The 24,041-nt window shown below is 36.2% G+C and overlaps 1 protein-coding gene and 2 long non-coding RNA genes across 3 annotated transcripts; 2 read left to right on the top strand and 1 right to left on the bottom strand.

Moving 5' to 3' along the window:
• Positions 1-1,812: 1,812 nt before the first annotated feature.
• Positions 1,813-2,316, top strand: LOC146734603 (uncharacterized). The gene is made up of 2 exons (XR_014931544.1): positions 1,813-1,894; positions 2,053-2,316. It is a non-coding gene; the product is annotated as an uncharacterized LOC146734603 (long non-coding RNA).
• A 2,030-nt stretch (positions 2,317-4,346) lies between these two features.
• LOC146734602 (uncharacterized) lies at positions 4,347-5,224 on the bottom strand. Its single transcript, XR_014931543.1, has 2 exons — positions 5,017-5,224; positions 4,347-4,520 (listed from the first exon to the last, which is right to left on the bottom strand). It is a non-coding gene; the product is annotated as an uncharacterized LOC146734602 (long non-coding RNA).
• A 1,154-nt stretch (positions 5,225-6,378) lies between these two features.
• LOC146734601 (uncharacterized) lies at positions 6,379-20,339 on the top strand. Its single transcript, XM_085507552.1, has 20 exons — positions 6,379-6,468; positions 7,862-7,883; positions 8,005-8,121; positions 9,212-9,310; positions 10,893-10,976; positions 11,330-11,446; positions 11,969-12,157; positions 12,241-12,393; positions 12,909-13,043; positions 13,237-13,335; positions 14,002-14,085; positions 14,749-14,868; positions 15,517-15,639; positions 15,997-16,128; positions 16,537-16,745; positions 17,244-17,377; positions 17,521-17,775; positions 17,860-18,046; positions 19,265-19,362; positions 20,149-20,339. Exons 1-20 carry the CDS (start codon positions 6,379-6,381, stop codon positions 20,162-20,164), a joined length of 2,463 nt encoding a protein of 820 aa, XP_085363678.1. The 3' UTR covers positions 20,165-20,339.
• The last annotated feature ends 3,702 nt before the right edge of the window (positions 20,340-24,041 follow it).

Here is a 24,041-nt window from a genome sequence, read left to right as displayed (position 1 = left end):
CATTTTGTTTAATTAAGCGTGATATGCTATAGTATGTAATAGTATTTTATAACATAAAACGTATCCACAGTGTATTTTGTCTGACAGTTAAAGACGATATATACTACATCATAAATGATATATTCTAAATCATCGTTTTTCTAGTTTCATTGCTTATTTGTTTAGCACGTGTTTCGGTTTTTTAAATGGGCAATATTCTCACTCGTTTTCCGTCTCAAACAATCAAAACTTTTCAGATGTTCATTGCGTTCTGCAATGACGCTGATCAGAACAAGTTTCATTGACGTGTGCGTGGAATTTATATTTATCAAATGTCGTAATAAAAACAAATACGTTATAAATCAGTGACTTTACGCAACATATATTTAGCACAGTTGTTGTTTTCATGGATTTATTTTGTCCATAGCATATACCGATACGTACTGTGGTGGTTATAGCAGTAATGATTGTTCACTCAACGCAATGTGTACAGAAAATGATGCCGCTTTCACTTGTACGTGTAATTCCGGTTTTGAGGACACCTCACTCGATACTGAAAACAGGCCAGGAAGAGAGTGTACAGAGGAGGGTACGTCAAACTTATGTTATTGATCGATACGAAGTTAATGAAGCGGGGGGGTCGTCACCTGCGCACGCTCGGGAAATGAGTCCCAAGCGACGATGACAATGCACGCTAAAAATGCAAAAGCTCTGGGCTACAGGTGTGTTTGTGAACAGCGACACGCTGTGACCGTCTGCCACATGCGTGGTTGACGAATTCTCCCGCTTTAAACTAAACGCGCGTAATACTCGTATCGAGAACAAAACGACCAATTCACCACATACATGTTTATTGTATTTTAGATAACGGATTCATACTCATACTAGCAATAACAATGGGACTGACCTGCTGCATCTTCCTTGTGGCTTTTATTATTTGTGTGATGATTTGCATTGGAGTACACAAACAACAGTCAAAGCAGAAACACGTAGCGCCGATGTACCCACATGGTATGCCTCTAAATTATGTCACATTTGAGTGGATTGACAGGCAATATAAGCACGCCAATGATGACAGCTCTGACTCTGAAGACGAAAAGAAGATGTCACGTCTGAAAAGAAACCTACGTCACACACCTCGATCTAAAATTAGTGTAAGTTTAATTAAATGTCACACCCTAAATTTTACTGAAGAGATTGATTGATTGATTGATTGATTGATTGATTGATTGATTGATTGATTGATTGATTGATTGATTGATTGATTGATTTTTTTAGATCACCAGTCTTTTGCATAATATACAACCGTTCATTTCCCCGTCACTCGTATTTTACTGAAACTTAGTATTCAATTCGGAACTCAAAAACATCCTTTCTTTCTGCCACAAGCAGCCATTACATGCTGGACGCACTCAACTACAAAGGTACTCAGACTCAGAGACACTTCCCCATTATATTCCTGCAAAAGATGAAAGCACGTTCATGCCATCAAAATCACTGCAGGTATGAATGTAATATTCAGTTTACGCAATCTTTGCAAAAATCAAGCATAATCAAAATTATCCATATGCATCTGTAAAACGCGCAATAATGTGATTATATATATTGGATGTAATTTGTATTAATAAAAATGATTATATCAATAATTATATGCATTTTCACCTGTCAAAGATTCAACATTTTCTCTTTGTTATCATCATCGTCGTCGTTGTTGTTTGTTTTTTGTCTGATACATGTAAATTTCCAACATTATGGATTCTTATTTTAATGTTATTTTATTGCATAATAGAAACCAAATGTGACGTCTGGGTACGTACCTGGTGTTGGTGCTCGGGAGAATGAAACCTCGGAATTTATTACTCCATACGTTGCAACAGAAGACGAGTATCATAAAGCGTGCATGGCCGCCGAATAGGTAATGTCCGAGAAACAAAAAACATGAATTCATTGAGAGCGTTACGCCATCAGTTATGGAAGCGATATTTCTGTGTTTATTTTATATTTTAACCATAGTGAAACATTGGCAGTGCGTGCTTGCATAACAGGTAATTTTGCTTTTTGCTCTTTTTTCAGGATCGACTTGAACATGCTTTATACAAATCTCCTAGAAGACCGGCAAACTACCAAATACCAGACCGCGACTCCCCAAGCTCCACGCGTGATGAAGTTTTGTCCAAGCCCGCTGAGAATTTAATAGTCTAAATGCGTCTCTTTTTTCATAAATGCACCTCGAATATGCTTACAAATATATTATATATTATCTATTATCGACCATACAATAACATAAAGACAAAGTGCTTCCAAGTACAAAAGGAAATAAAACAAGATTTTGTCTGTTTTGTCACTTTGTGAATGTATGCAGTTGGTCATGCTCTCCAGATGTCACGTGATATGTACATGTCTTAGGTCTGACAACTACTTGATATCCAGTTTTTGGAACCTAAGTGATTATGTGGCATTCAATAGACCAAAATATTTGAATAATTTAATTAAAATACATAGTATGATTACTTATTGAGATTGCTCGCTATCAATTCATACTTTTTATAGGTTTTCATGGACATATTTTTTAAATTTCTGTTGATGAATTATATATATATTACGACAACTACAAAATGTAATATTATAATGTGCTGTGGAAAGCGCGAATTTACAAATTGTATAAAAATTACCTCACACCAGTTTGATTTAAACGTTCGATATATATTTATAAACATCTCTCAAGTAATTGAGCTCAAATAAATATCCTATTACGTTTCTATAATAACTTATATGTGCCAGAAATTATTGTGTTTTATTTCTAACAAATTACCTCGTAATTGAATACGTATGTTTTTTCGTATTTGATTATTAATCAAAGAATTATTATTACTAGTATGTGATTATTGAGAAAGGGATAATATAATATACAAGAGAATTACACGTCGAAGCTTCATAAATAACTGACATATATTACACCAGGCATAATCGACATGTTCGCGTATATGTGAATAAATAGTTTATGGTATAAACACATGTGTACACAGTTTTCTATTTGTCCATTTTGGTTGTGATCAAAGAAGGAGATGTGCTTTTATACCCCTTGTATTATGCCTGTTCCATGAGATACAGACCATTGGCAACTGTTGGTATCCCACCCCGATATCAATGATCTGTTTGGTCGATGTTTTCAACTCGAAATGTTATCTCGGAAGATACCAACACATGGCTCGTTTGACGACTGTGCCGTACTTTTTTTTTAAATAACTATTTAGAATGTGGTAAATTGTAATGTTTCTGTTATTCACTGGTAATTTCAAACACTAAAGTGCGTTTTGTGTTAAAGTCACATATAGACTAACCACTACAGAGGCATTCGAAAATCGGCTTTATTTATTCAATATTTGTGTCAATACTCTGACAATTAAGGGCTATTCGGATGTCAAATGGGCACAATTAGGTGCAGAGAAATACCTTGTTATGTAATGTGATATGTACACGTACTGGCGTACTGGAACTAGCAAGGCTGTTGTTAGTATGATTTGGGTCAAAACAATACTATACCTGGCAGAACGAAAATCTTGAAAAGAATAGCACTTTCCTGATGTGAAAATTAAGTCGTGTAAAATATACTTTATTATATTATATTGTATGAAACTATGTCATTCGAGTATCAGGGCTTGCCCAGGTGTACATAATAAGCTTCATAAAAACAAAGTAATTTGACGTTTCACCACTTAGTAGCGATTCATATAGAGCTAAAGATTTCATGTCTATATACAGCGCCACCAATTCGCGACGCTGTAAGGCAGTTAGTATTCCGGAACTGAATGGTGTAGCCGTTCCTCATCATAAGCAGCTTTAAACTGGCATCAATCCAAAAATGCGATGCTCCGTATTATAGAAACTAAGGTAACCTTCAGTTATTCTAAAATCGACCACAGTGATTCGCAGTCATACACAGAGCATCAGAAGGTCGAGAATATCACTTAGTTTATAAATCTCTACGAACGAACATTCTATTGACATTCTCGTAGCCAATTAATGGTTTGATTCAATGTGATTAAAATCTGATGTAGTGTACGGGCTTTAATTATTTTGGCTATAAACTTATTTTAATTTTATTTTTTATTACTTTTGTTGTTAATGCCCTTTCATTTTATTATTTTACTTTGATTTTGATTTTGTGATTTTTTTTTAATTCTGCCCTACCTACATCTGATGCGACGCCTATGTAAGTCCCGTTCAAATCTCGCGTAAGTAACAGCCAATTACAGCCCCCCTTTTATACAGGCTGTCGGTTGCTTACTTTTCAGTGTAGCGATACTCTACGGGCAATCTTTCTGTACATTATATTTTGCCCACTTGAATAAACCATTAATAGAAAATTGCTAGTATATTTTTATTTGCAAAAGAAATTCCTCAGCATTTTACAATTTTTGTCATTACATTGAACATTTTTTTCAGTTCCAACAAATGTGTACACTTCCAGATACATCTTCGCCAGCCAAGGTTCGTTCATTCAGTCATCGCTTCAATTTTACACCACTGAGCATAATTATCTAGAATGGAAGCAAAAAAAATAAGTAAATCGTAATGATTAGAACACTGTAAACAGCTATAGTAAACAATGCAAACTGATTTTAAATTGTATAACGGTCACCGGCCCACGGCATCGAAGCAGAAAATTGGAGCAAACAAATATTTCCTGATCAATTGCGATGTGTTCCAAATAAAAAATATTTTATTCCAGTCCAAATCAGCTCAATTACTTTAATAAAGAGTTATTGTATAATGTACAAAATGTTGATACAATTTGATGAATATTTACAGCTACGGCTTCAATACCGTAGACGATGTTGGCCCGATCTTCAACAAAACATCACCCGTCTCCAGGGCAGGCGACTGGAAAAAGACACTGGTGTTCGGTCGAAACGGTGGAAACAAAATCGTCACTCCCAGAATAACTATGCAAAATAACGATCTAAAGTCGAACCATTCGAGCCACAATATTAACATAAAAATGACTTTCGTTGCATTTGACAATGATAAACTTACCGTAAAGCCGTGTTATTCTCGGTCGCTAACGTCGGTATAATCCGCCATTTTATTTGAGTGTTTGCCACCCGACTCCGCCCGGTGACGTCATCATGTGCGTTATAAAAGGAGGTCTGTGATTCGTTGACTAAAATCGTCGATAGTGGGTCTCGTTGAAATCTCGTTACATAGGCATCGGCTCAGATGTAGGTAGGGCGGAATTAAAAAAATCACAAAATCAAAATCAAAGTAAAATAATAAAATAAAATAAAATAAAATAAAATAAAATGAAATAAAAGGGCATTAATAACAAAAGTAATAAAACATAAAATTAAAATAAGTTTATAGCCAAAATAAATAAAGCCCGTACACTACATCAGATTTTAATCAGATTGGGTTTGATTTCGACTTTCTAACCTGGCTGGGCCATTTCCGGCAATCAGATCACAATATGTCCATGCGATAGTCGACGAAAAAGTCGTCATTTGTAGCAAACACTGGAACGCATGGAACTACCTGGAACTTTTGATTTTGAAGGGAAAGCCGCGTTGATTATATGTCAATTTCTCTATCGGATAGTAAAAATAACAGTATCAGTGGTGAGTTCGCAGTGAAATAAACATATGGTCAACAATAGTTTCCGGCGATACATGCGACTTTGATTTCAGACATGTTAGAAGCCGGTGACCTCAAAACCCTTTATTGATCGTTTCTATAACACATACTTTAAGATTTGGTTGCGGTTTTAAAATAAATTAAACATGCAAATGAGCTCATTAAATAAGTTAACTGTACCCATATTTAATTCACTTTACAAAACAAGCCAATGTGCTGATAAAATATTATTTATAGCTACCGTTTGAATAAGAGCGCACATGGAAAGTCCTTTTGAATTGTTCACACAAAATTCGCACACCGTGTGGTAGTATGGAACTCGTAAAAAAACGTATGAGTGTTTTGTTTGTGACAACTTATAACGGAATGAAACCAAGTTGGAACATATGGTGAACATAAAAACGTCCAGTAATGGTCACGGAAGTTAATAAAGATTCCATTGTCATGCCTTAATTGACTACGCAATTTGTTGGTGTTTACCTCAGTGTTCGTGAGTATACAGCTGTGCGATAGGGACTATAATATTATCCACAACAGAAACAGAATATTGGTGGTTTCCATGAGAATCAGGTGTGTTTTATCTTGTTAATCAATTGTAGACTCTCATCACAGAATTATGGATATAATAATTGTACAACTTGTTTCAAACTCGATTGAAAAAAGCTATACTTGGAACCCGTGTCGTAATTAAAATCGCACTTTGTCATATTTATTTTTCAGATTTGTGCTTTTTGTTCTTATGTCAACTGATCCCCATATAAAGACGTAATGGAAGTTGTATCATTACTGGCTCTACTATATATTGTTTGCAACTATTGTGTCATTGGAGATGTCATCACATTATCGAACACAGACCAGGTAATAATTGCTCTAATGAATTAAGTTTAGGTACAGGGAAGGGTGTTATTATGGCATTTTTGGATAAAGAATTACCTGTCTGTCATCCCATGCAATATCTTCTCATACCATATATTGTTTGAAAGCCTGGATATAGAGATACATATTTGAACATATTAGCTAGCCAGGAAACACTGCATTAAAGTCTGGTTGATTACACCTTTTAACGACCATTATTTCGTGACAACACATTATATTTTCGATTGCCAAAAACATTTACACAGCTCCTTGTTGTGTAAATCGTTAGGAATTTGTTTTTATCATTCTCAAAGTTGAGAAAACACATAAAAGCTGTAGCAACTACTAAACAAGAATGACACTAATTCTAGTAACAAAATACTTGTTATGTGAACATAGAAATCAAGTAATAATTCATTAATGTTCAACAGCTATATAGTTCAGATGGATCTGATTGAATATAATAAACGATCAAATATACTCTTTATCTAAGCCTCTTAAAAGGCTAACATTATTTAATGTTTCAAACACATCTAAGACACTAAGATTTTTGAATTAACTTTTTATTTAAATTGTTTGGTTTTTTTTCGCCAGACGATAGTTCCGGACATTGAATGTCACTTTTGTCTCCTGGCTTTATTTGTATGTGCAAATTGCAAGTACTGTTGCTGACACATAGTGCATTTTTGCCACGAAAGTTTGGAACTACTTGACAGGGTCGCGAGGCCATCTCTCAATCAAATGGAAATTTTAATGCGCTATCCTGGCATCAATTTGTTAGTGAATGAATCTCGGCCAGTGAAATAGGCCTTCCCATTAAGTCTGTAGCACACTCGCCCAGGGTAGGGGTCGACCCTTTTGATGTTCAACCTAAGGTAGGATTTGAACTTGAACGGCCAGAAGTCTAATGCGACAACCACTAGGCTACCATTGACACTTCGTATTTTTTAAATTAGCTATAGTTGCTCATCTTGAAGTACTTTCAATTGTAAAAATATTAGAAATGTTTTCCCTACTCGCTACCTTAAATAATAAATTAAATCGAATGTTACACACCACAACACACTTCATAGATAAGCTGGCAAAACAGGACGTATAAAATACCTACAGAAGCTGTTACAATAACCTGCAATATGTAATTAAAATTGCCAGCGTAAACTTTTTATTTGTATTTGTTAAGTTTTCGGTTTATAGTCCAACTTTGACGTATCCATAATCAGATATTGATGTATTGTAATCAATATTCATTGAATATTTATATCCGCTTGTATCCACGATATGTACATCGTTATAAAACAGTTCAACCAATACTAACACAATAACCATTGTCTCGTGCTTTCTCGCGTGAGTTCAGTATATTACAAAACGAATAATATTATAATGTTTTTAATTACAGGTTTTGCATAAGAGACAAAATGGTAAATAGACTAGGATATTATTTTCACCACTCGACACAGAATAAATTAGGCGTATACATTCGTCATATTAATGTTGTGCAATAATTAACTAATAATTAACTAATTGTATATTCAATTACAGATGAGGAATGTGTAGATGCATTCGGTAAAGAGATGTGTAACCTGTACGCAGTGCACGGTGTATGTGACGCGGTGGATGGGACTACTACTCCATTTCTACTGAAGCATGTATATTGCTGTGAGAGCTGCAAGACACTAAATGCCTCATGTATGATGATCCGTATATTGTTTTCACAGGAATTCATTGATAAAAAACGAATGTTAAAATTATGATATACTGGGTCTCCCTGATTATACCACGCATTTAGTGTTTCTGGAATATCGGGGTATAATATTCTATCTATTTAAAATTAAAAGCTTGCCAGTGACGTCAGATGTAGTATCATTTAATTATATAATTATATTGTATTACTATGAAAAGAAAATAATCATTTCGCCTCTAGATCGCTATATTTCCGACCATCCAATGAAGAAGTGTTCGTTCATTCTGTGTACGTGAATGTGGATAGTACGAGATCACCTCCGCCGCACATAATTATGCAAAAAACACGTAAAATACGCCAAAATAAACGTTACTGATCAGTCTAATTTCTAAAAACGACGCGCGGAGTTTGGGAGGGCGTTTTATTTTTCATTCTAAAATTTGTGCTTTTATTATGATTTTTTATAAAACCCAGACAAAAATCCTAAAATAAAGCCCGACAGCCGGAAACATGAATATTTGTATATGCAACAATAATGCCATCAAGCCAACGATTAACATCCTTTAAGACATATTTTATTCAGGAGAATGATAGTTCTCGTGGCGATGATGAACGAAGTCAATTAAAAAATTAATCAATCAATCAAAGTATTTATATATAGCTCCAGTAAATATGTGAACGTTGCGGAAAATGAATACCATATCGTATTTATTATTACAATCCACGGGGATATCTGAATGCAAAATATCCCTGTTACCACCCAAACCTTGCAAATTATAAACTCAAGTTAATTTACTAAAAAATCAATAATTTTAGCGAAGTAAAATAGTCATGAAATAATCTTATAAAATGTCAGCAATTTTAGAATATGAGTATATATTTTCTCTGAACATTCTCTTCAAACTTGTTGCCTCGGTACTGCTTTATTATATTATTTACCTGTCCTGAATTAATGTTGCCGAGTATCCAAAACGAAGTCCAGTCTCGCTAACTACGTGAAATTGACTAATTCTTGCAAATTTGTTTCTTCTTGATATCAAATAAAATATTCTGTTCATATTGCAGCGTGTATTGACGTCTTCAAAGAGTGTTCTATGTGGGCAGCGAGAGGAGAATGCTATGGCAACCCGAATATGCAAATTACGTGCTGTCTCTCTTGTCAAGGTAAAGCGTAATATGTATACCTCATACCATGCATTGCTGCTATTTGGTTTTCAAAAGGTACAAGCTAATTTAATGGCTGCTAACATCTCGTTGAGAACGAGCCACGATACTCACGGTGTTGTCTTTCAAATGTGACTCTATTCTCTCCCGTCACGGCATATACTGTCCCCTAAGTCTCGTGACTCTCACTCTCGACGAGATTCCGGCGGCCATTTGCGTAGAAGGTTTACAAGTTAAAATGAATATTTGTTTTTCATATTACGACATGTCGGATACCGAAATACACGCATTTATATAATCGGTTAAAATACGTTCATTTGGTTGCTGTGATAACTTACACTACTATATAGCAGTCTGAATAGTTTGCTATAATTTTTTACTATACAATGCGGCAATAAGTATATGGGATTCAGCTACGCAATGACAGAGTAATAAAAACATTTCCAACATATGCTTACTGATTTACACTAAATATGTGAATACAATATATCCGAAACCATGGCGTCAGAGCATGCGCAATAACAATGTTTATAATTACGCTATATTTACTGAATGGATTTAGATTTGGTGTTACAGTACTTATTTTCATCGTAATTTCATATTTCCTCCATCACTTCTTTTTTGTGAAGCCAACTATTTGAAGGCATACATCCACTAATACATTTGGTACTTTCCACGAAGTAAATTGAAAAATTGACGCATTATATATCGTGTAACGTGGCCCCTGAACATGAATACGAATATTACAGTAACGGTATTAGTTTATCGATATGGTCCAATAAAACATATGTAAACGTCGTTAATGTCAATATATTCGCCTCTCAAGGCAAGTACTCGGTGATTGATTCATTTCAGAAATTATATGTGGGTTGTGATGGCGTGTCTGTTAATTTTGTCGCCGAAGGTAAAATCTATATACGAACAAGAACATGATTATATGATATTTCGTTGCAAATAGTTTGTATTTAATTGTTATACATAGCAAATTTTACCACAACGTTGTTACCTGTATAATGTATTACATGTGCTGTGGCATTTACTGCTGCCGTTTCATTGATTTGCATTTTACTCACTTTGTAAACATGGGTCGATTCATCAACTGTGAGAAATGACGAATATTACTAGTAAGGTACACGTGCATTATTCTAGTATAGTATAGCAGAGTTGCTCTGCTTCTGCTGTTGGTGACATCTGATCTCAGTATTGTTGAACCAATAGTATTGACAAGTGATAGACACGTATGAGTGTTTTAGATTTAAACAAACAAAAAATTTCACTTGTGTGGGACATATTTATGTTACGCCAATACTGAATTATTTATAGCTGGTATCAAAATGTATCGACAGTGATGAAGTAGGGGAACTACTATTTATACACGATGTCTCTGTTAAAGTAGGGGAGTCGTCACCTGCGCATGCGTCAGATAGCCATAGCGTTTCATTGTTTTCAAACAAGCGCCTACCCATGAGCATTTGCGTTTTTAGCGTGTGTTGCTATCATCGCTTGGGACTCCCGCGCGTGCTCAGGTGATGACCCTCCCGCTTTAATCAAGTTCATGCATAATTCCATTGCCATAATTTAGAATTGGATCCGTGTCAACCAAATCCATGCCTATCGACAGAAGCATGTATTAGGACTAAACCTGGGAGTTACCGATGTGAACAGGGTATGTACATATTCATAAGATTGGTTACCTATGTCATACATGGTATACCCAGTCATTGTCTGTTTGTGTTATTATATGTTAGTTCATTGAGACTGTAGCTCAAATACCACAGAAAGTGACAGGTAAAATGCTTACAATCTCTACTAAGAATAGTAGCATAGAGTAGATGATTTATAATAATGATTTATATAAACAATAGATAATGTCATTGATATTCATGCAGGTGAAGAAGTGGGGGCCTTGTCAATATAACCTGTATTGTTATTGTGATTGTAATGGTATAGACTGGACTGTATGCGTGTTTGTATAGCGGCAGAGCGTGGTAGTCTAATAATGACATCATTCTTTTACAGGGGGTGACCCATGTGCTAATGTGCCGTGTGTTAATGGAGGTACGTGTGTGGCTGTTAATATTACAGACTTTGTGTGCCAGTGTTCTACAAATTTTACTGGAATATTGTGTGACGTGGGTAAGTATAAACTCAACACATCTAGTATATATCTAAATTATTAAAAATAGCAATTAATGTAAAACAGAGGGCAGACACATGGCAGGCTGAATTTTACGAGGGATTGTATGCGGGTATGCGGACTTCATTGTCATTTCTATTTCTCGTTAAAGGGAACCTCACGTTGTTCAAAATATTGTAACTTCGGGAAGGATAGCGAATTTATTCGCGGAGTAGACTCTGGACGTAAATTGTTTATTTGATTTTTCAAGCGATTTGTCAGTGAAGACCACCCAAATTAAACTTTCAAGTTTGTAATGTCTTAACAAATTTATTTTATTTTTGTATTTTATTATTTATTCATAGATATGAAGTCGATATGTTATTAATAATTTATTGAACATAGCATTCCAGCGTTGTTTATGAGTTTCGTTTAAAAAAAAAAACTAAGAAAAAAAAACTTCAGTACCTCACGATGGTATATCCCAGAATGACCAATAATTTACATGTCGTAATAAAATATAATAAACTCTTATTTGACAGTATGTGGAGACGATGATTTGATCCTGACTAATGTTACCACCATATTCCACAACACTATACTTGGCTTGGACTGGGATCTGGATATGAAATGTCAAGAAGCCTCGTATACTGGTCTGTGTGAACATCCATACACACGTGGTCAGTTACTGAACGTATGCTGTGATAGTTGCAGAACAAAGAGTCCGATGGGTAAAAATATTCTATTTACGAATAGTTAACAATTAATTAAAATTTACACATAATTTATTCAGTAATGTATTAATTATTTTTAGGGTGTTATGACCGCATTCCAGAATGCTCACAAGCAGACGCAGTGAGTTGTTTTTTGCCGTTAAATATGAACGACAGCTTGTTAGACTTGGAGTATTATTGTTGTACGTCTTGCTTACCTTATAAAAAAGCTGTGAACACAACCGCATTAGCAGGTATGTCATGAGCGAAATTGTATTCGACTTTACAGAGATGTCATAGTAACCAATCCGAACTTGATATACATAATATACCATATTAAAACTTATACACTTAAGCTTCTAAATCCAATTCTGATTACAACATGCTGTAAATACATGCACATATTTATGATATCCATAGATTATTTTAAAATATATTGCATTCTCAGAAATGAGGTATATTTGTATTAGGAAACCGTATCTTGTAACCATGGAGCGTCAAGGCGCGAATTATGTGCGTGTATTGCGCAAGATTCAAGGCGCCGCACACGACTTGTTCGTCGCCGCTGCTAAAACAAAATTACCTAGAAGCACATATTTTGAGTTATATCTAGAGTAACCTTATAATTGAACATTATTTATTTATTCGAAATATTAGTTATGAATATTTTAGATGTTAGGAAATTGCTCCCATAGTCACACACACGATTGTCCGCACACATATTTTGACCATCCTGTTGCATCTCACAATTGGTTTATACTCTGTGTAGTATGTACGGATGAAGATTACCTGGAACAGTGTGGCTTGTATGCAGTACATGGTGGATGTAATAATCCCAATCAACTTGTCAGTCACATGTATCAATACCAATGCTGTGAATCGTGCACTACTATTACGCCAGGTGGTAAGTATGCTATTACGTCACTCAATCTGTTTCAATGTCAATGACGGTAATTATCACAAAATTGTCGCATCAGGTCGTTAGTATATGCTTACCTCAGTCGGATTCTTCCGTGGCGATATCGAGAGACTTCGATGCCATTGAACAACTTTAGAGACAAATAACACACAATGACATTCGTGTTTTCATTGTCAAGATTGCGTGGACACATTGAAGGACTGTACACAGAAAGCTGCTATGGGATATTGTTATAGTATTCCAACTATGAACCAAACCTGCTGTTCTTCGTGCAATGGTAAGTTAGATCAGTATGTTTTTTTTTAAATACAAATCCCTGTCATTCGTGGTAAAGCAGTACTGTTGTCGTTCAGCATGCAATTGACACCAAATGTATTTTACACACATTGGATCCCGGGGGTGACAATACATAAAACTTGCCTAATGGGGTCGTGCCCCTGAAATGGGCTTTTTTTATTTTAGGTATAAGTATCGGTCTTATTCCTGGTCAAGATAGGTATAAATATCGGTATTATTTTTCCGATTTGATATACTTATGGGTCCGTATATGAGCGAATATCTCCACCTCAGATCCCGGCCTCAGATCCATATATACATCAACCCGGAAATTAAACAAGGCAATCAACATTTAAACAGAGATTTTACATGTGCTTCTATTGGAGATGCTCTTCTAATAGAGCAAATACGGTAACTGTTTTATTTGGAATAAACAGTGATGACAGAAATGGTACTTTGATATAAGTATGGGTATAGATTTTGCCACTATCCAGGTATAAGAATGGTCACACTTTTAGCAGTCAGGGGCACCTCCCTACCTAGCTATGTATCTACTGCCCCCCCCCCCCCGGGCGTTGGGTACAACGCATGGAAGGCGCATTGCGGGCGCATTGACTGTAGTGTCGTTTCGTGTCAGTAGATAATACTTCTCTCCGCTTGTATTTAGAACACGACCCATGTGAAGACAAACCATGTTCAACCGATGAATACTGTGTTCATGAGGAAGATGGTGGATATACATGCGAGAAAGGTAACCATGAGCCCTAGTACATCTGTAAAAATGGCCAATACGCGTGATCGTCTTGGCCGTAACACTACGATAAAGATTTTCCGTTTTCGACATTGTGAAATTCCTTCGTTTTTTGCGGGAAACACTGAAAAACTGATTTTGACAAGATAATTAAGAAATTTATATTAAGAATAATTCATAACGAAATGCATTCTCTATGCACCATAAATTTTCATAATTACCGATTATAGACGAATATTACAGAAAGATAATTTGCTATATTCTCTATATTTTTTCCTTTTATTTGATTTGAATTGTGACTGAAAGAAGCTGAATGAAATTACAAACTATGTAGTATATTCAACAACTCATGTATGAACAATAACTTTAATAAATATGATTTTACTTAGTAAAAATACTGTAGTTTTTCTGCATAAAAACAAAAGAATTTCATGATGTCGACAAGTTTTTATCGCAGCGTTGCCGTGTAAACGTATTTATTGTCACTGATACTTATAGATATACGTTTACTAGAAGAAGGGTTAAGAAACTCTCACACTTCTTTTGTTAGGATGCGTGTCTCGGTAAACATTAAAAACAAAGGAAATCAGCATACTGCCGACGTAGTAACCGTGATATAATCTCATTTGTAGACTAACAGAGTATTGTTTCCACTGTGTATAGGGTCTAGTCCATGTGATGAAAATCCCTGTACAAATGGCGGGACATGCGTCACAATATCGGGCCTTGGTAATTATATATGCCATTGTACCGACGACTGGATGGGACCAACGTGTTCTGAGGGTAAGAATGTAATAATATGATTTACTGACTGGTTGTATGTAGTATCTAGCCAATTACGGTAAGATAGGATGCAACAAATTCATGTGTACTTTACAGTTTTATTATCTAAAACTATTGCATGTAAAAAATTTAGAGGCGTAACTTGACAGTTAACTTGACGTAATGACGTAAATGTGTCATTCTGTATATTCTGTATACACATATCTTCGATCGTTGGCGGAGCTACCTCACAGAACGTTCTACGTTGCTAGGACGCACACCACAGTACTCTGCGCGAGCTGCTGTGGAACGCCGGTTGAAGAGGCGGTGAAAACAGCTGAAGTCGAGAAAACAGCATAAACTCAACTTTGCTATATATGCCGCACATATATGTTGCACATGTAGGGGTAATCTTGTTACATTGCTCATGAGAGTCTCAATAATCATCCCAAAGTACCGTTTTCTGAAAGTTTTCGGCCAATGTTTTCACCGTGATGGTTTCCAGGCGGTGAAAAAACCCGGATGTCCGCCCCGAGAATTGCTTCTTATGCCGAGGGTTGAAATTAAATATATCAGATAATATAGTTTTTAATACATTTTTTTGATTTGAATATATACTCTCCTCCCTCACTTACTAACTGATTTTAAGCCGTATCCGTGTTTATTTAGACTGTATTGACACTGATCCCGCTGTCTTATGTACGTGGTATGCTTCTGCTGGGTACTGTGATATGAATGAAGACTTGGTGTACCGGAAATGCTGCCGAAGTTGTAGGGATTACAAACCGGGAAGTACGTTGATTCATTGATCGAATACAATCACGTATTTTATTTAATAAACCATTACCTACGAGGTCGTTAAGAAGTTCCTCACGTGGGTTTGAATGTTTTGTCTCGCACAATGAGGCAGCAAAATTGAGAAATGAGGTCAAATACTAGTAACAGTGATTTGAGTAGGAATTTCAGGACAGCAAGGTACCATCGCATTTGCCACACTAGTAATACTTATTACGTTTGAGTCTCATTTACGGCTTTTGCATAATATTAGCTGTTGACTATAAGGTTTCCGTGGCACATTGCCAGAAACACGAACATCAATCATACAATCAAATAAACTGGCATATTTTTAATGTACTATTTCTATTATAGGTTGTTTTGACCATCCTGACTGCGTTGCCCTAACTGATGAATTAAACAGTATTACATGTGGAATGCACCCGTTTTATTACATGTGTTGTCAAACTTGTAATGAAATTCTGTTTCCCGTCGCGACAGTAACAGGTAATAGTATTTTTTTCTGTTATACTTTGTAGATTATGTGCTGGGCATAATGCAATACTTGATCTTCCGTTCACCGCGACATCTTGCGTGATGCGTTAAAGGCACGAACCGAACCTGTGCTGCAAACAAATTCTTTATCTTATAGCTCAATATCGAAAGGCCGATCTTTAAGAGAAAACACCTTTTCCCCCCATCAAAATTGACCATCATCAAAAAGTTTATAGCACATTATTAATCGTAGAAATGGCCCAAATGTTGAAGTTTGAAGACACTGCGACGCTGTGACCTTTGTCTTTCGATTTTTCGCAGAACGTTAGATTTCGTAGTGAACGGAAAATATTCTATCAAACAATATTTCTGTTGGTGCAGATGTATATAAAAAAGTTCCATATCTCGCACACATTGCAGATAATCAATATATTGAATGTACCGATGATAGGATGACTGCGAGATTGCAATCTGATTGGTTAATCGAAATGTTACACCTGGAAAATGACGTCAATGCCAGTAGCTTCCATCTTACTATTGAGAACTGTACTGGTTATTTAGAAGTAATCGGAAACAACACGTACTTTACATTCACCACTGGTTTATATGAATGTGGCACTATGATAACGGTAAGATGTCAGTTGTAGTGTAGTGTAGTGTAGTGTAGTGTAGTGTAGTGTAGTGTAGTGTAGTGTAGTGTAGTGTAGTGTAGTGTAGTGTAGTGTAGTGTAGTGTAGTGTAGTGTAGTGTAGTGTAGTGTAGTGTAGTGTAGTGTAGTGTAGTGTAGTGTAGTGTAGTGTAGTGTAGTGTAGTGTCGTAAAGTGTCGTGTAGTGTCGTAAAGTGTCGTGTCTTAAAGTGTAGTGGTTTCGTTCGCTCTTTCAATATCAGTGTCGTTTTCTTTCGTGTCGTGTCGTATATGGCGTAGTGGTTTCGTTCGCTCTTTCAATATCAGTGTCGTTTTCTTTCGTGTCGTGTAGTGTCGTGTCGTATATAACGTAGTGGTTTCGTTCGTTCTTTGAATATTATTGTCGTTTACTTTCGTGTCGTGTCGTGTCGTGTCGTATAGCATAGTGATTTCGTTCGTTCTTTCAATATTATTGTCGTTTTATTTCGTGTTGTTTTACAGGAAGAATTGTCGGATGATGTCATCACATATACAAACGCCGTCTATTCTGAACGTGGCACCTTGTTAATATTAATGATATGCCACTTTGCCGCACAGTTCACTGTCGCTCCAATACACGTCATTGTCAACCCTTGGTGAGTATACATGTTATCACCACATATATCAAAACAGCGACATAGTCGAGACGAATATTGACCCCTTGATACCTTTAGGTCGTATCTGTAATATTTCGTCTGCTGCAAGCTAATGTGTGCATTTATTCATCTGTATCATGCAGCACTGTGTTTGTAGAGTTCGAAGGATGGGGACATTATCGGTACGAAGCTACACTTTTCGAAGATGAGACATTTACAACGCCATTCGACACTGATGCGTTTCCGATAACAATATGTGATGGGGTTTTGATTTATATTGGTTTGAACGTGACCTATGACGGACCTGGTGTAGAGATGTTCGTCGAACAATGCATTGTTACTGAAAGTAAAAATCCGTCAGACGAGGGCGCACTTAGATATCCCATGATTATTCGCGGGTAAGATCAAATTTTGTATTCATTCAAATCTGTCATTCAGTTCTTTACAACCCATCACTGCGTGGGAATATTTTTTGTTATCAGGTGCCTAGAACCTACGGTGACAGAATTTGAAATTATGCCTCCCAGCGACCTTGAAAAGCACTATGGGTTGGATCTATATGATGTCATCAATCGCGATGGGAGAGGCCCTGATGTGGACGTTGATTTGTACGTCCATTGTTCGCTGGTTATATGTAAGAAGGATGTGATCGGTACACGATGTCAACAGGTATTTAATTTTTTGAAGGGGCAAATAATAAACCTGGAAAGGTATTGCATGTGTTAATGCACCGTATTGATAAATATACGATGCTAATAGGAGATGCTCACTTGTTTGAGCCCTGTGAGCTATATTGATCCGACTACTGCTACGGTACAATGAACTAATGGAATACAATGGGGCTAATTTTGTTTTGTTTTTTCGGCTCACTAACAAAAAGTAGAGTCAAGTAGGTGTGGACAATTTTGAAACAAGTCGCCATTCACGCCCATTTGTTTGTTACCGTAATGTGTAATTTGTTTGTAAATTTTAATAACGAATGCAGAGTAATATTGTCGTGTTTTCGGGTATATAAGCATTGACCAGTGTCAATCGAATAAAAAAATGTCGGAAAGGATTTGTTTCCTGTGTGAATAGTGTTATTTACTACAATAATATTTAACTTTGCTAATTATATCTACATTTTTATTCATCAAATTCTACGCACACCAACCACCGATTAGGTGCTAAAAATGTCATCTCTTTCCTTTCAAACAAGAGACAGATTACTGTAATAACATTGACGAGAGAAAACAAGATTAATCTTTTTCAACATTCCGCCAACAAAACTACTAATCATATTTGATCACAAAAATCGCGCCCTCTAGTGGCAGACCGCTTCTGGGACATCAAATGTAATATTGGGGAAAGCAATGTCAATTAAATCGACCACTATGTTTGGTTGTGTAGTCATTTGCCATCTAGAATACAGTAGAAATGTTTAAATACATAATATTCGGCTCATTGCTGGACGACTATAGATAAAAACGATATCCACAATTTGAATGACCCCACCACGTCATAGACCCTTCTCCCGGAAGTCGAAGATACGGCGTGTCGCCTGCGCGTGCATACAAATTGTGGGTGTAACGTAAACTTGCATGCGTGATATTGTTCTTCTAGGTATACCAATCGACGGCACAAAAATAAAATTACCTTTTATGAACTATCAGCAAACTGACATGTTTGTATTTTCCGCCATGACAAAAGCGGAGTATTCCTGCACCCCAACTTCGCTACTTCCGGGAAAGTGGAATATTAATGCGCTTCACCACTCGAGAACGCTATTTATAGAAAAGGTGTATTGACTGATAATTATCCACAAATTGCTCAACATCAATCATGTCTGATTCATCTCTGAGTTAACTCACAATCTCTGTGATGTAAATCTGATCTTTTTTTACACAGGGATGCATGGACGAGTTCAAAAGAAGCACTGATTTATATGATCAAGACACATCAGAAAGTACTTATATTACCCATGGTCCCTTGCGTAAGGCGCAAAGGTGGGTGTAATCATAGACCCTGTTAGAGGGTCTATGGTGTAATCTATTCATGAATAATAAATAACATTCTCATAATTCGTCTTATCTAAAGTGAATCTAATCTGTCCTAAGCAAGTATTCAAAATAGCTAGACGTTACGAACAAAAATTCTTCATCGATAGCATAGAACACAAATGATTTAAGGCGGGAGGGTCGCCACCGGCGCACGCGCGGGAATTGAGTCCCAAGCGAAGATAACAACACATGCTAAAAACGCAAAGACTCATGGGTAGACGCTTGTTTGTAAACAATGCCACGCCATGGCCACCTGACGCATGCGCAGGTGACGACTCCCCCGCTTTAACGTATGTAAGTAGAATATTTAAAAAACGCATGAACACGCATAACAACCATGATAACACCACACGTGTTCATGCGTTGCTATGTTCTACCGGTATTTTTTTTTTAAAATTATGCAATCTTTGTTATGTCTACCCATTTTGAATAGTTACTTAGGACAACGTTTAGCAAAATATGATCTACTGTCTATCACATTTATCGATATGAACAGCTTTTATCTATTTATTAATTCCGTACAGTAAAGTTTTTCTCGATTTTTTGTCTTTGCCATAATGATGTATCTTCATTTTATTAACCAAATCTAACGAGTATGTTCAAGTTGATATATAATTCGTAGAGTTTCTTCACATCTTCTTGGTGTTATATGAAACCCTTTCTGTCTTGATGAAATGTGATCAGTCTGCTTGACAAACATATTTAAATAACTTATGAACATTTGTATTTCAGTTGCGACCTGAAATGATTATATATGCAGTCCGGGGGATTAATTGGCCTTATATCTTCATCGCTAATAGTTAATATAAGTCACTATTAGTAGATTTAATGAATTTATTCACCAATCGGTCAGCATTAAGGTAGCGAGAAGGTTTTGTGACGTTTTTAAATAAAACATTCTCTGTCTGTTGTCTCGTTCAAAACAGTAATTTAGGTTATATATATCAAAAGACTAAGTATAGAGGTGCAAGTTCGCACAAACTGGACAGACATTGTTAACATAATTATCACGTGACATCAAAAATGGCGAACCTTGTAAAAATGACTAAGTACGCGATTGCGAGAGCACACTGCGGAATTTCCTGGTGAAATTTAAGTTATGCATTGTCCGTAATCAAGTCCATTGAAATGTGTCTCCGATAATCAAAAGACCTATTATTCCGATTTCTATGCAGGTTTGTTTTTTTGTCCCCAAATTATTTCATACTTGGCACCTTTAACAGACTATTATTCTGTGACAAAGCATTTTCTTTAAAAACCCAGACATATTTCGCACCATCATTATCTTTTGAACGATAACTGCGAGTTTGAATGTCCTAGTCCGAACGCACTTGATTTGGCGGCGGTCCCAATGAGTCGTTCTCGATCAAAACTTCAACTCGAGAAAAACGCGAAAAACAGTTTTGGTTAATAAAACACTGTAGATTTGCTGCATTATTATAAATATACACTACAAATGGCCAAACATATTAACCACTGATATCATAGAACTCATAAAGAGTGTCAGATAATGAATAATTTCAAACTCGAGCGTGAAAAATGAAGAAAACTGCTGGCATTTGAGTCCGTACTCCAGGAACGTTCGGGTTTTCCATTGTTATGCAAACGAACAACGAGGGATAATCATCTGACAAACATTACTGTCCCACTGTACACGCTGACAGTTTACAAACAAGCTAATCCTTCAAGTGTCTCACATAAGACATCTAATAAAACGGTTTTCATGGTGAAACAAAATGGCCGATGTTTGAAAAAAATTGCTGTGTCAGAGTGCGACTCTGAGTGGCAGATTTTTCTTTGCCTCGTCTGTCAACGCTTTCTTTCTTTTCTTCGCCATTGCGTTAGAAAAAAAATGTATTAGTAAAATAGAATATTGACTTGAAAAATAAAACGATTTAAAAGAAAGTTGTGCAAAGTTACAGTACTCCTTTCGCACAACCTTCCGCTTTCCAATCACCTTTTTCTCTCGCTTTTGCGACCGCTTGTTGAATTCAACCGGACAATTTCCGCTTTTTTTCGACCGAGCAAACCCCGAAATATCACCGCCCACCTGCTCGCTCGCGCGCATTTAAAATTCGGACTAACAGAATAATTTCCGAGGTTCACATTGTCTTATAATTGTCTTTCTGGTTTTTATAGATGTTGAACAGCTGACAAAAGTTCAAATACTTTTTGTTTTAACTATATATAATTATATGCACGCAACCTGACCCTTTGACCTCGATTTGGCTTGGACTGAATATTTTATTTTAAACAATATTCTGACGTGAAATACAAAATGTATTTCAACACAAGTACGACATGGTTGTCTGGGGTTTCTTTCCTGATTGTTGAGTCTTTGCAATGTGTTTTGTATAATTATTGTTGTTTTCCCCCGATGCTGAAGGACCGTAAAGCTAAATGGCAGTTACATGCATGGGCTGAGTGAAAGAAAATATTTCTAAGCCTAAAATAAAACCTAATATGACACCTCTTTGTGTATTTGTTAATTTTACATATGTTTGTCATGACAGTATGTTTGTAAATATCTAGAAAAATCTCGTCTTTCGTTGATAATTTCGATTGTTTGTTTGGAATGTCGATCCCCATTGGTTTCTCTATACTGAGTTTAGGAAGGGCGTCGATCAACACCGTGACAATCAGCCGAGAGAAGACAAACATTGACCGTAATTCATGGAGATCATGTCCGTAATTTGTGGGCTGAAACCCCAAATAATTAATCAAGTATTATTATTTTAATATATATTTTATTTTACATCGCAAAACTAAACCATGCCCAAAACAGAGCTAGAGTTGTTCGCGGTGAAACAACCGCATTGAAGACGATGCAACTTCAACTAGCCATTTCTTACCTTGAAATAAAAAAAATAAAAATTCGAAGAGCATCGGGGAAAATATTAAGAATCATCCTTATCAATCGCTTGCTTTATTTTATTCGAATCCATGAAATTCACGATTTTTTTTACATTTGTTGGCAACTTCCGCGCTAAAAAAGATTGAAAATGTGGGTGTGGTTATTTTGCAAAGTCCTGTTGATAATACGGACAAATATGGTTCTGTGACCCAGTTCGTGCTCCGATCAGGTGACTCTCAGCCAATCAATGATGTTGTAACAAAGCATATTTGACGCTCATTGAAGGGTCGTCGTACAATCCAATCACCGGCGTCGATTCACATAGTTGTTTGTGCTGTGACAGGCTTCAAAATTATTCACTGAAAAACATATATTTTGACAAACTGATGGAATTTGACCTTAGTTCAAAAAGAAAATACTAGGCTAAGATACATTAGAGCTCACGCGAATCAGTTTTCTCTGCAAGTTGTGAAATAAAGTAAACCAGAGTAGCGTCGATGATTTTCAGCCCTGAAGGACTTTGAATTGTTCATCGACTGGCCACCAAATAGTTATGGCTATAACTAAATTTGACACGTTTTTCTTTTAAGCCCAATAAATTATTCATACATGTCAAGCTCTGTTCGATTTTTTCAGGGCATGTGGCCGTTTTTAGTCGAAAATATTTTTTGTGGGAACACTTTTGCGGTACGTATACGGTATAGACCGAGCTCATTCAATGATCGTGACTTAATTTTAAAAATTGAATGTCAAATTTACCAGACGTGGACCGATGTGGATTCGATATCGTTATTTTTGGAATTAATCACTAACATTTCCTCGTTTCTCTGTCCTGTCAAAAGGAGTTACCTAGGCTTTTTTCACGTAACTGTCTCATTAAAATACAAATAAAAATATTACATCTAGAACAAGCACCCAAAACACGTAACAAGAGGTCCCAGTTCAGTTGCTTTCACGATACAAGTGTAATACAGCTATTAGATTTGAGGTGTCGTTCAGAATGTAATAATAGTTAATACTAGTTGTATGTTCACACTTCACTATCAAAACCACCATTTCGACCACTCATGTACCAGTGATCAGTGTTTGGGCGAGCGGTCAATGTTTTCAATGAGCGAGCGAGCGAAAAAAAAAACGCGATTAAAATGCGGTCGGTTTCCGGTCGGACAAGACCGCGTGGTCGGAAATTAAGCGATAAGCGGTCGATGTAAAAGCGGAAGGTTGGGCGAAATGAGTACTGTATGACCATGTTTCTCCGACGAAGTCTCGACTGACAATAATGCTGACAATGGACGTTAGATAAACACGCATTGTTTACAACTGGAAGCTTATCACCCGTTATATCAGAATCGTCAACAACAGAGTATACAGATAAGATTTTATCATTTAATTCCTTCCAAAGATAAACACTACGCAAATATCCACGAAACGGCAGTTGTAGTCTTTTCTGCTAGTGTTTTAAAACACTAATTTGAGCAACGTTATTTCGCAATTTCGATCTTTTGTAAACCTGGGGTGATGTATCAAGGTCTAAAGTAACCGTTTTATCAATTTTTGAAAAATCAAGAAAAAAGTGAAAATTTCCCTTCTCGCTACCTTAATGTCATTCGATGATTTCGTATTACGTAGAATTAACATAATTATGGGGTATATCGAAACAAACTTTAGTGTGTTCAAAATTTTATTTTTCAGTTGTTACACGTGTTCATATAGTCATATAGGTCATGTAATATATTTGAATGTGTGAATTAAATCAGCATAGACTAATAAA

The sequence above is a fragment of the Saccoglossus kowalevskii genome, chromosome 14, assembly GCF_978046115.1.
Source record: "Saccoglossus kowalevskii chromosome 14, keSacKowa6.1, whole genome shotgun sequence".
NCBI lineage: Eukaryota > Metazoa > Hemichordata > Enteropneusta > Harrimaniidae > Saccoglossus > Saccoglossus kowalevskii.
The sequence above is the reverse complement of the archived record's forward strand: the minus strand, read 5'-3'. Positions and strand labels throughout refer to the sequence as shown.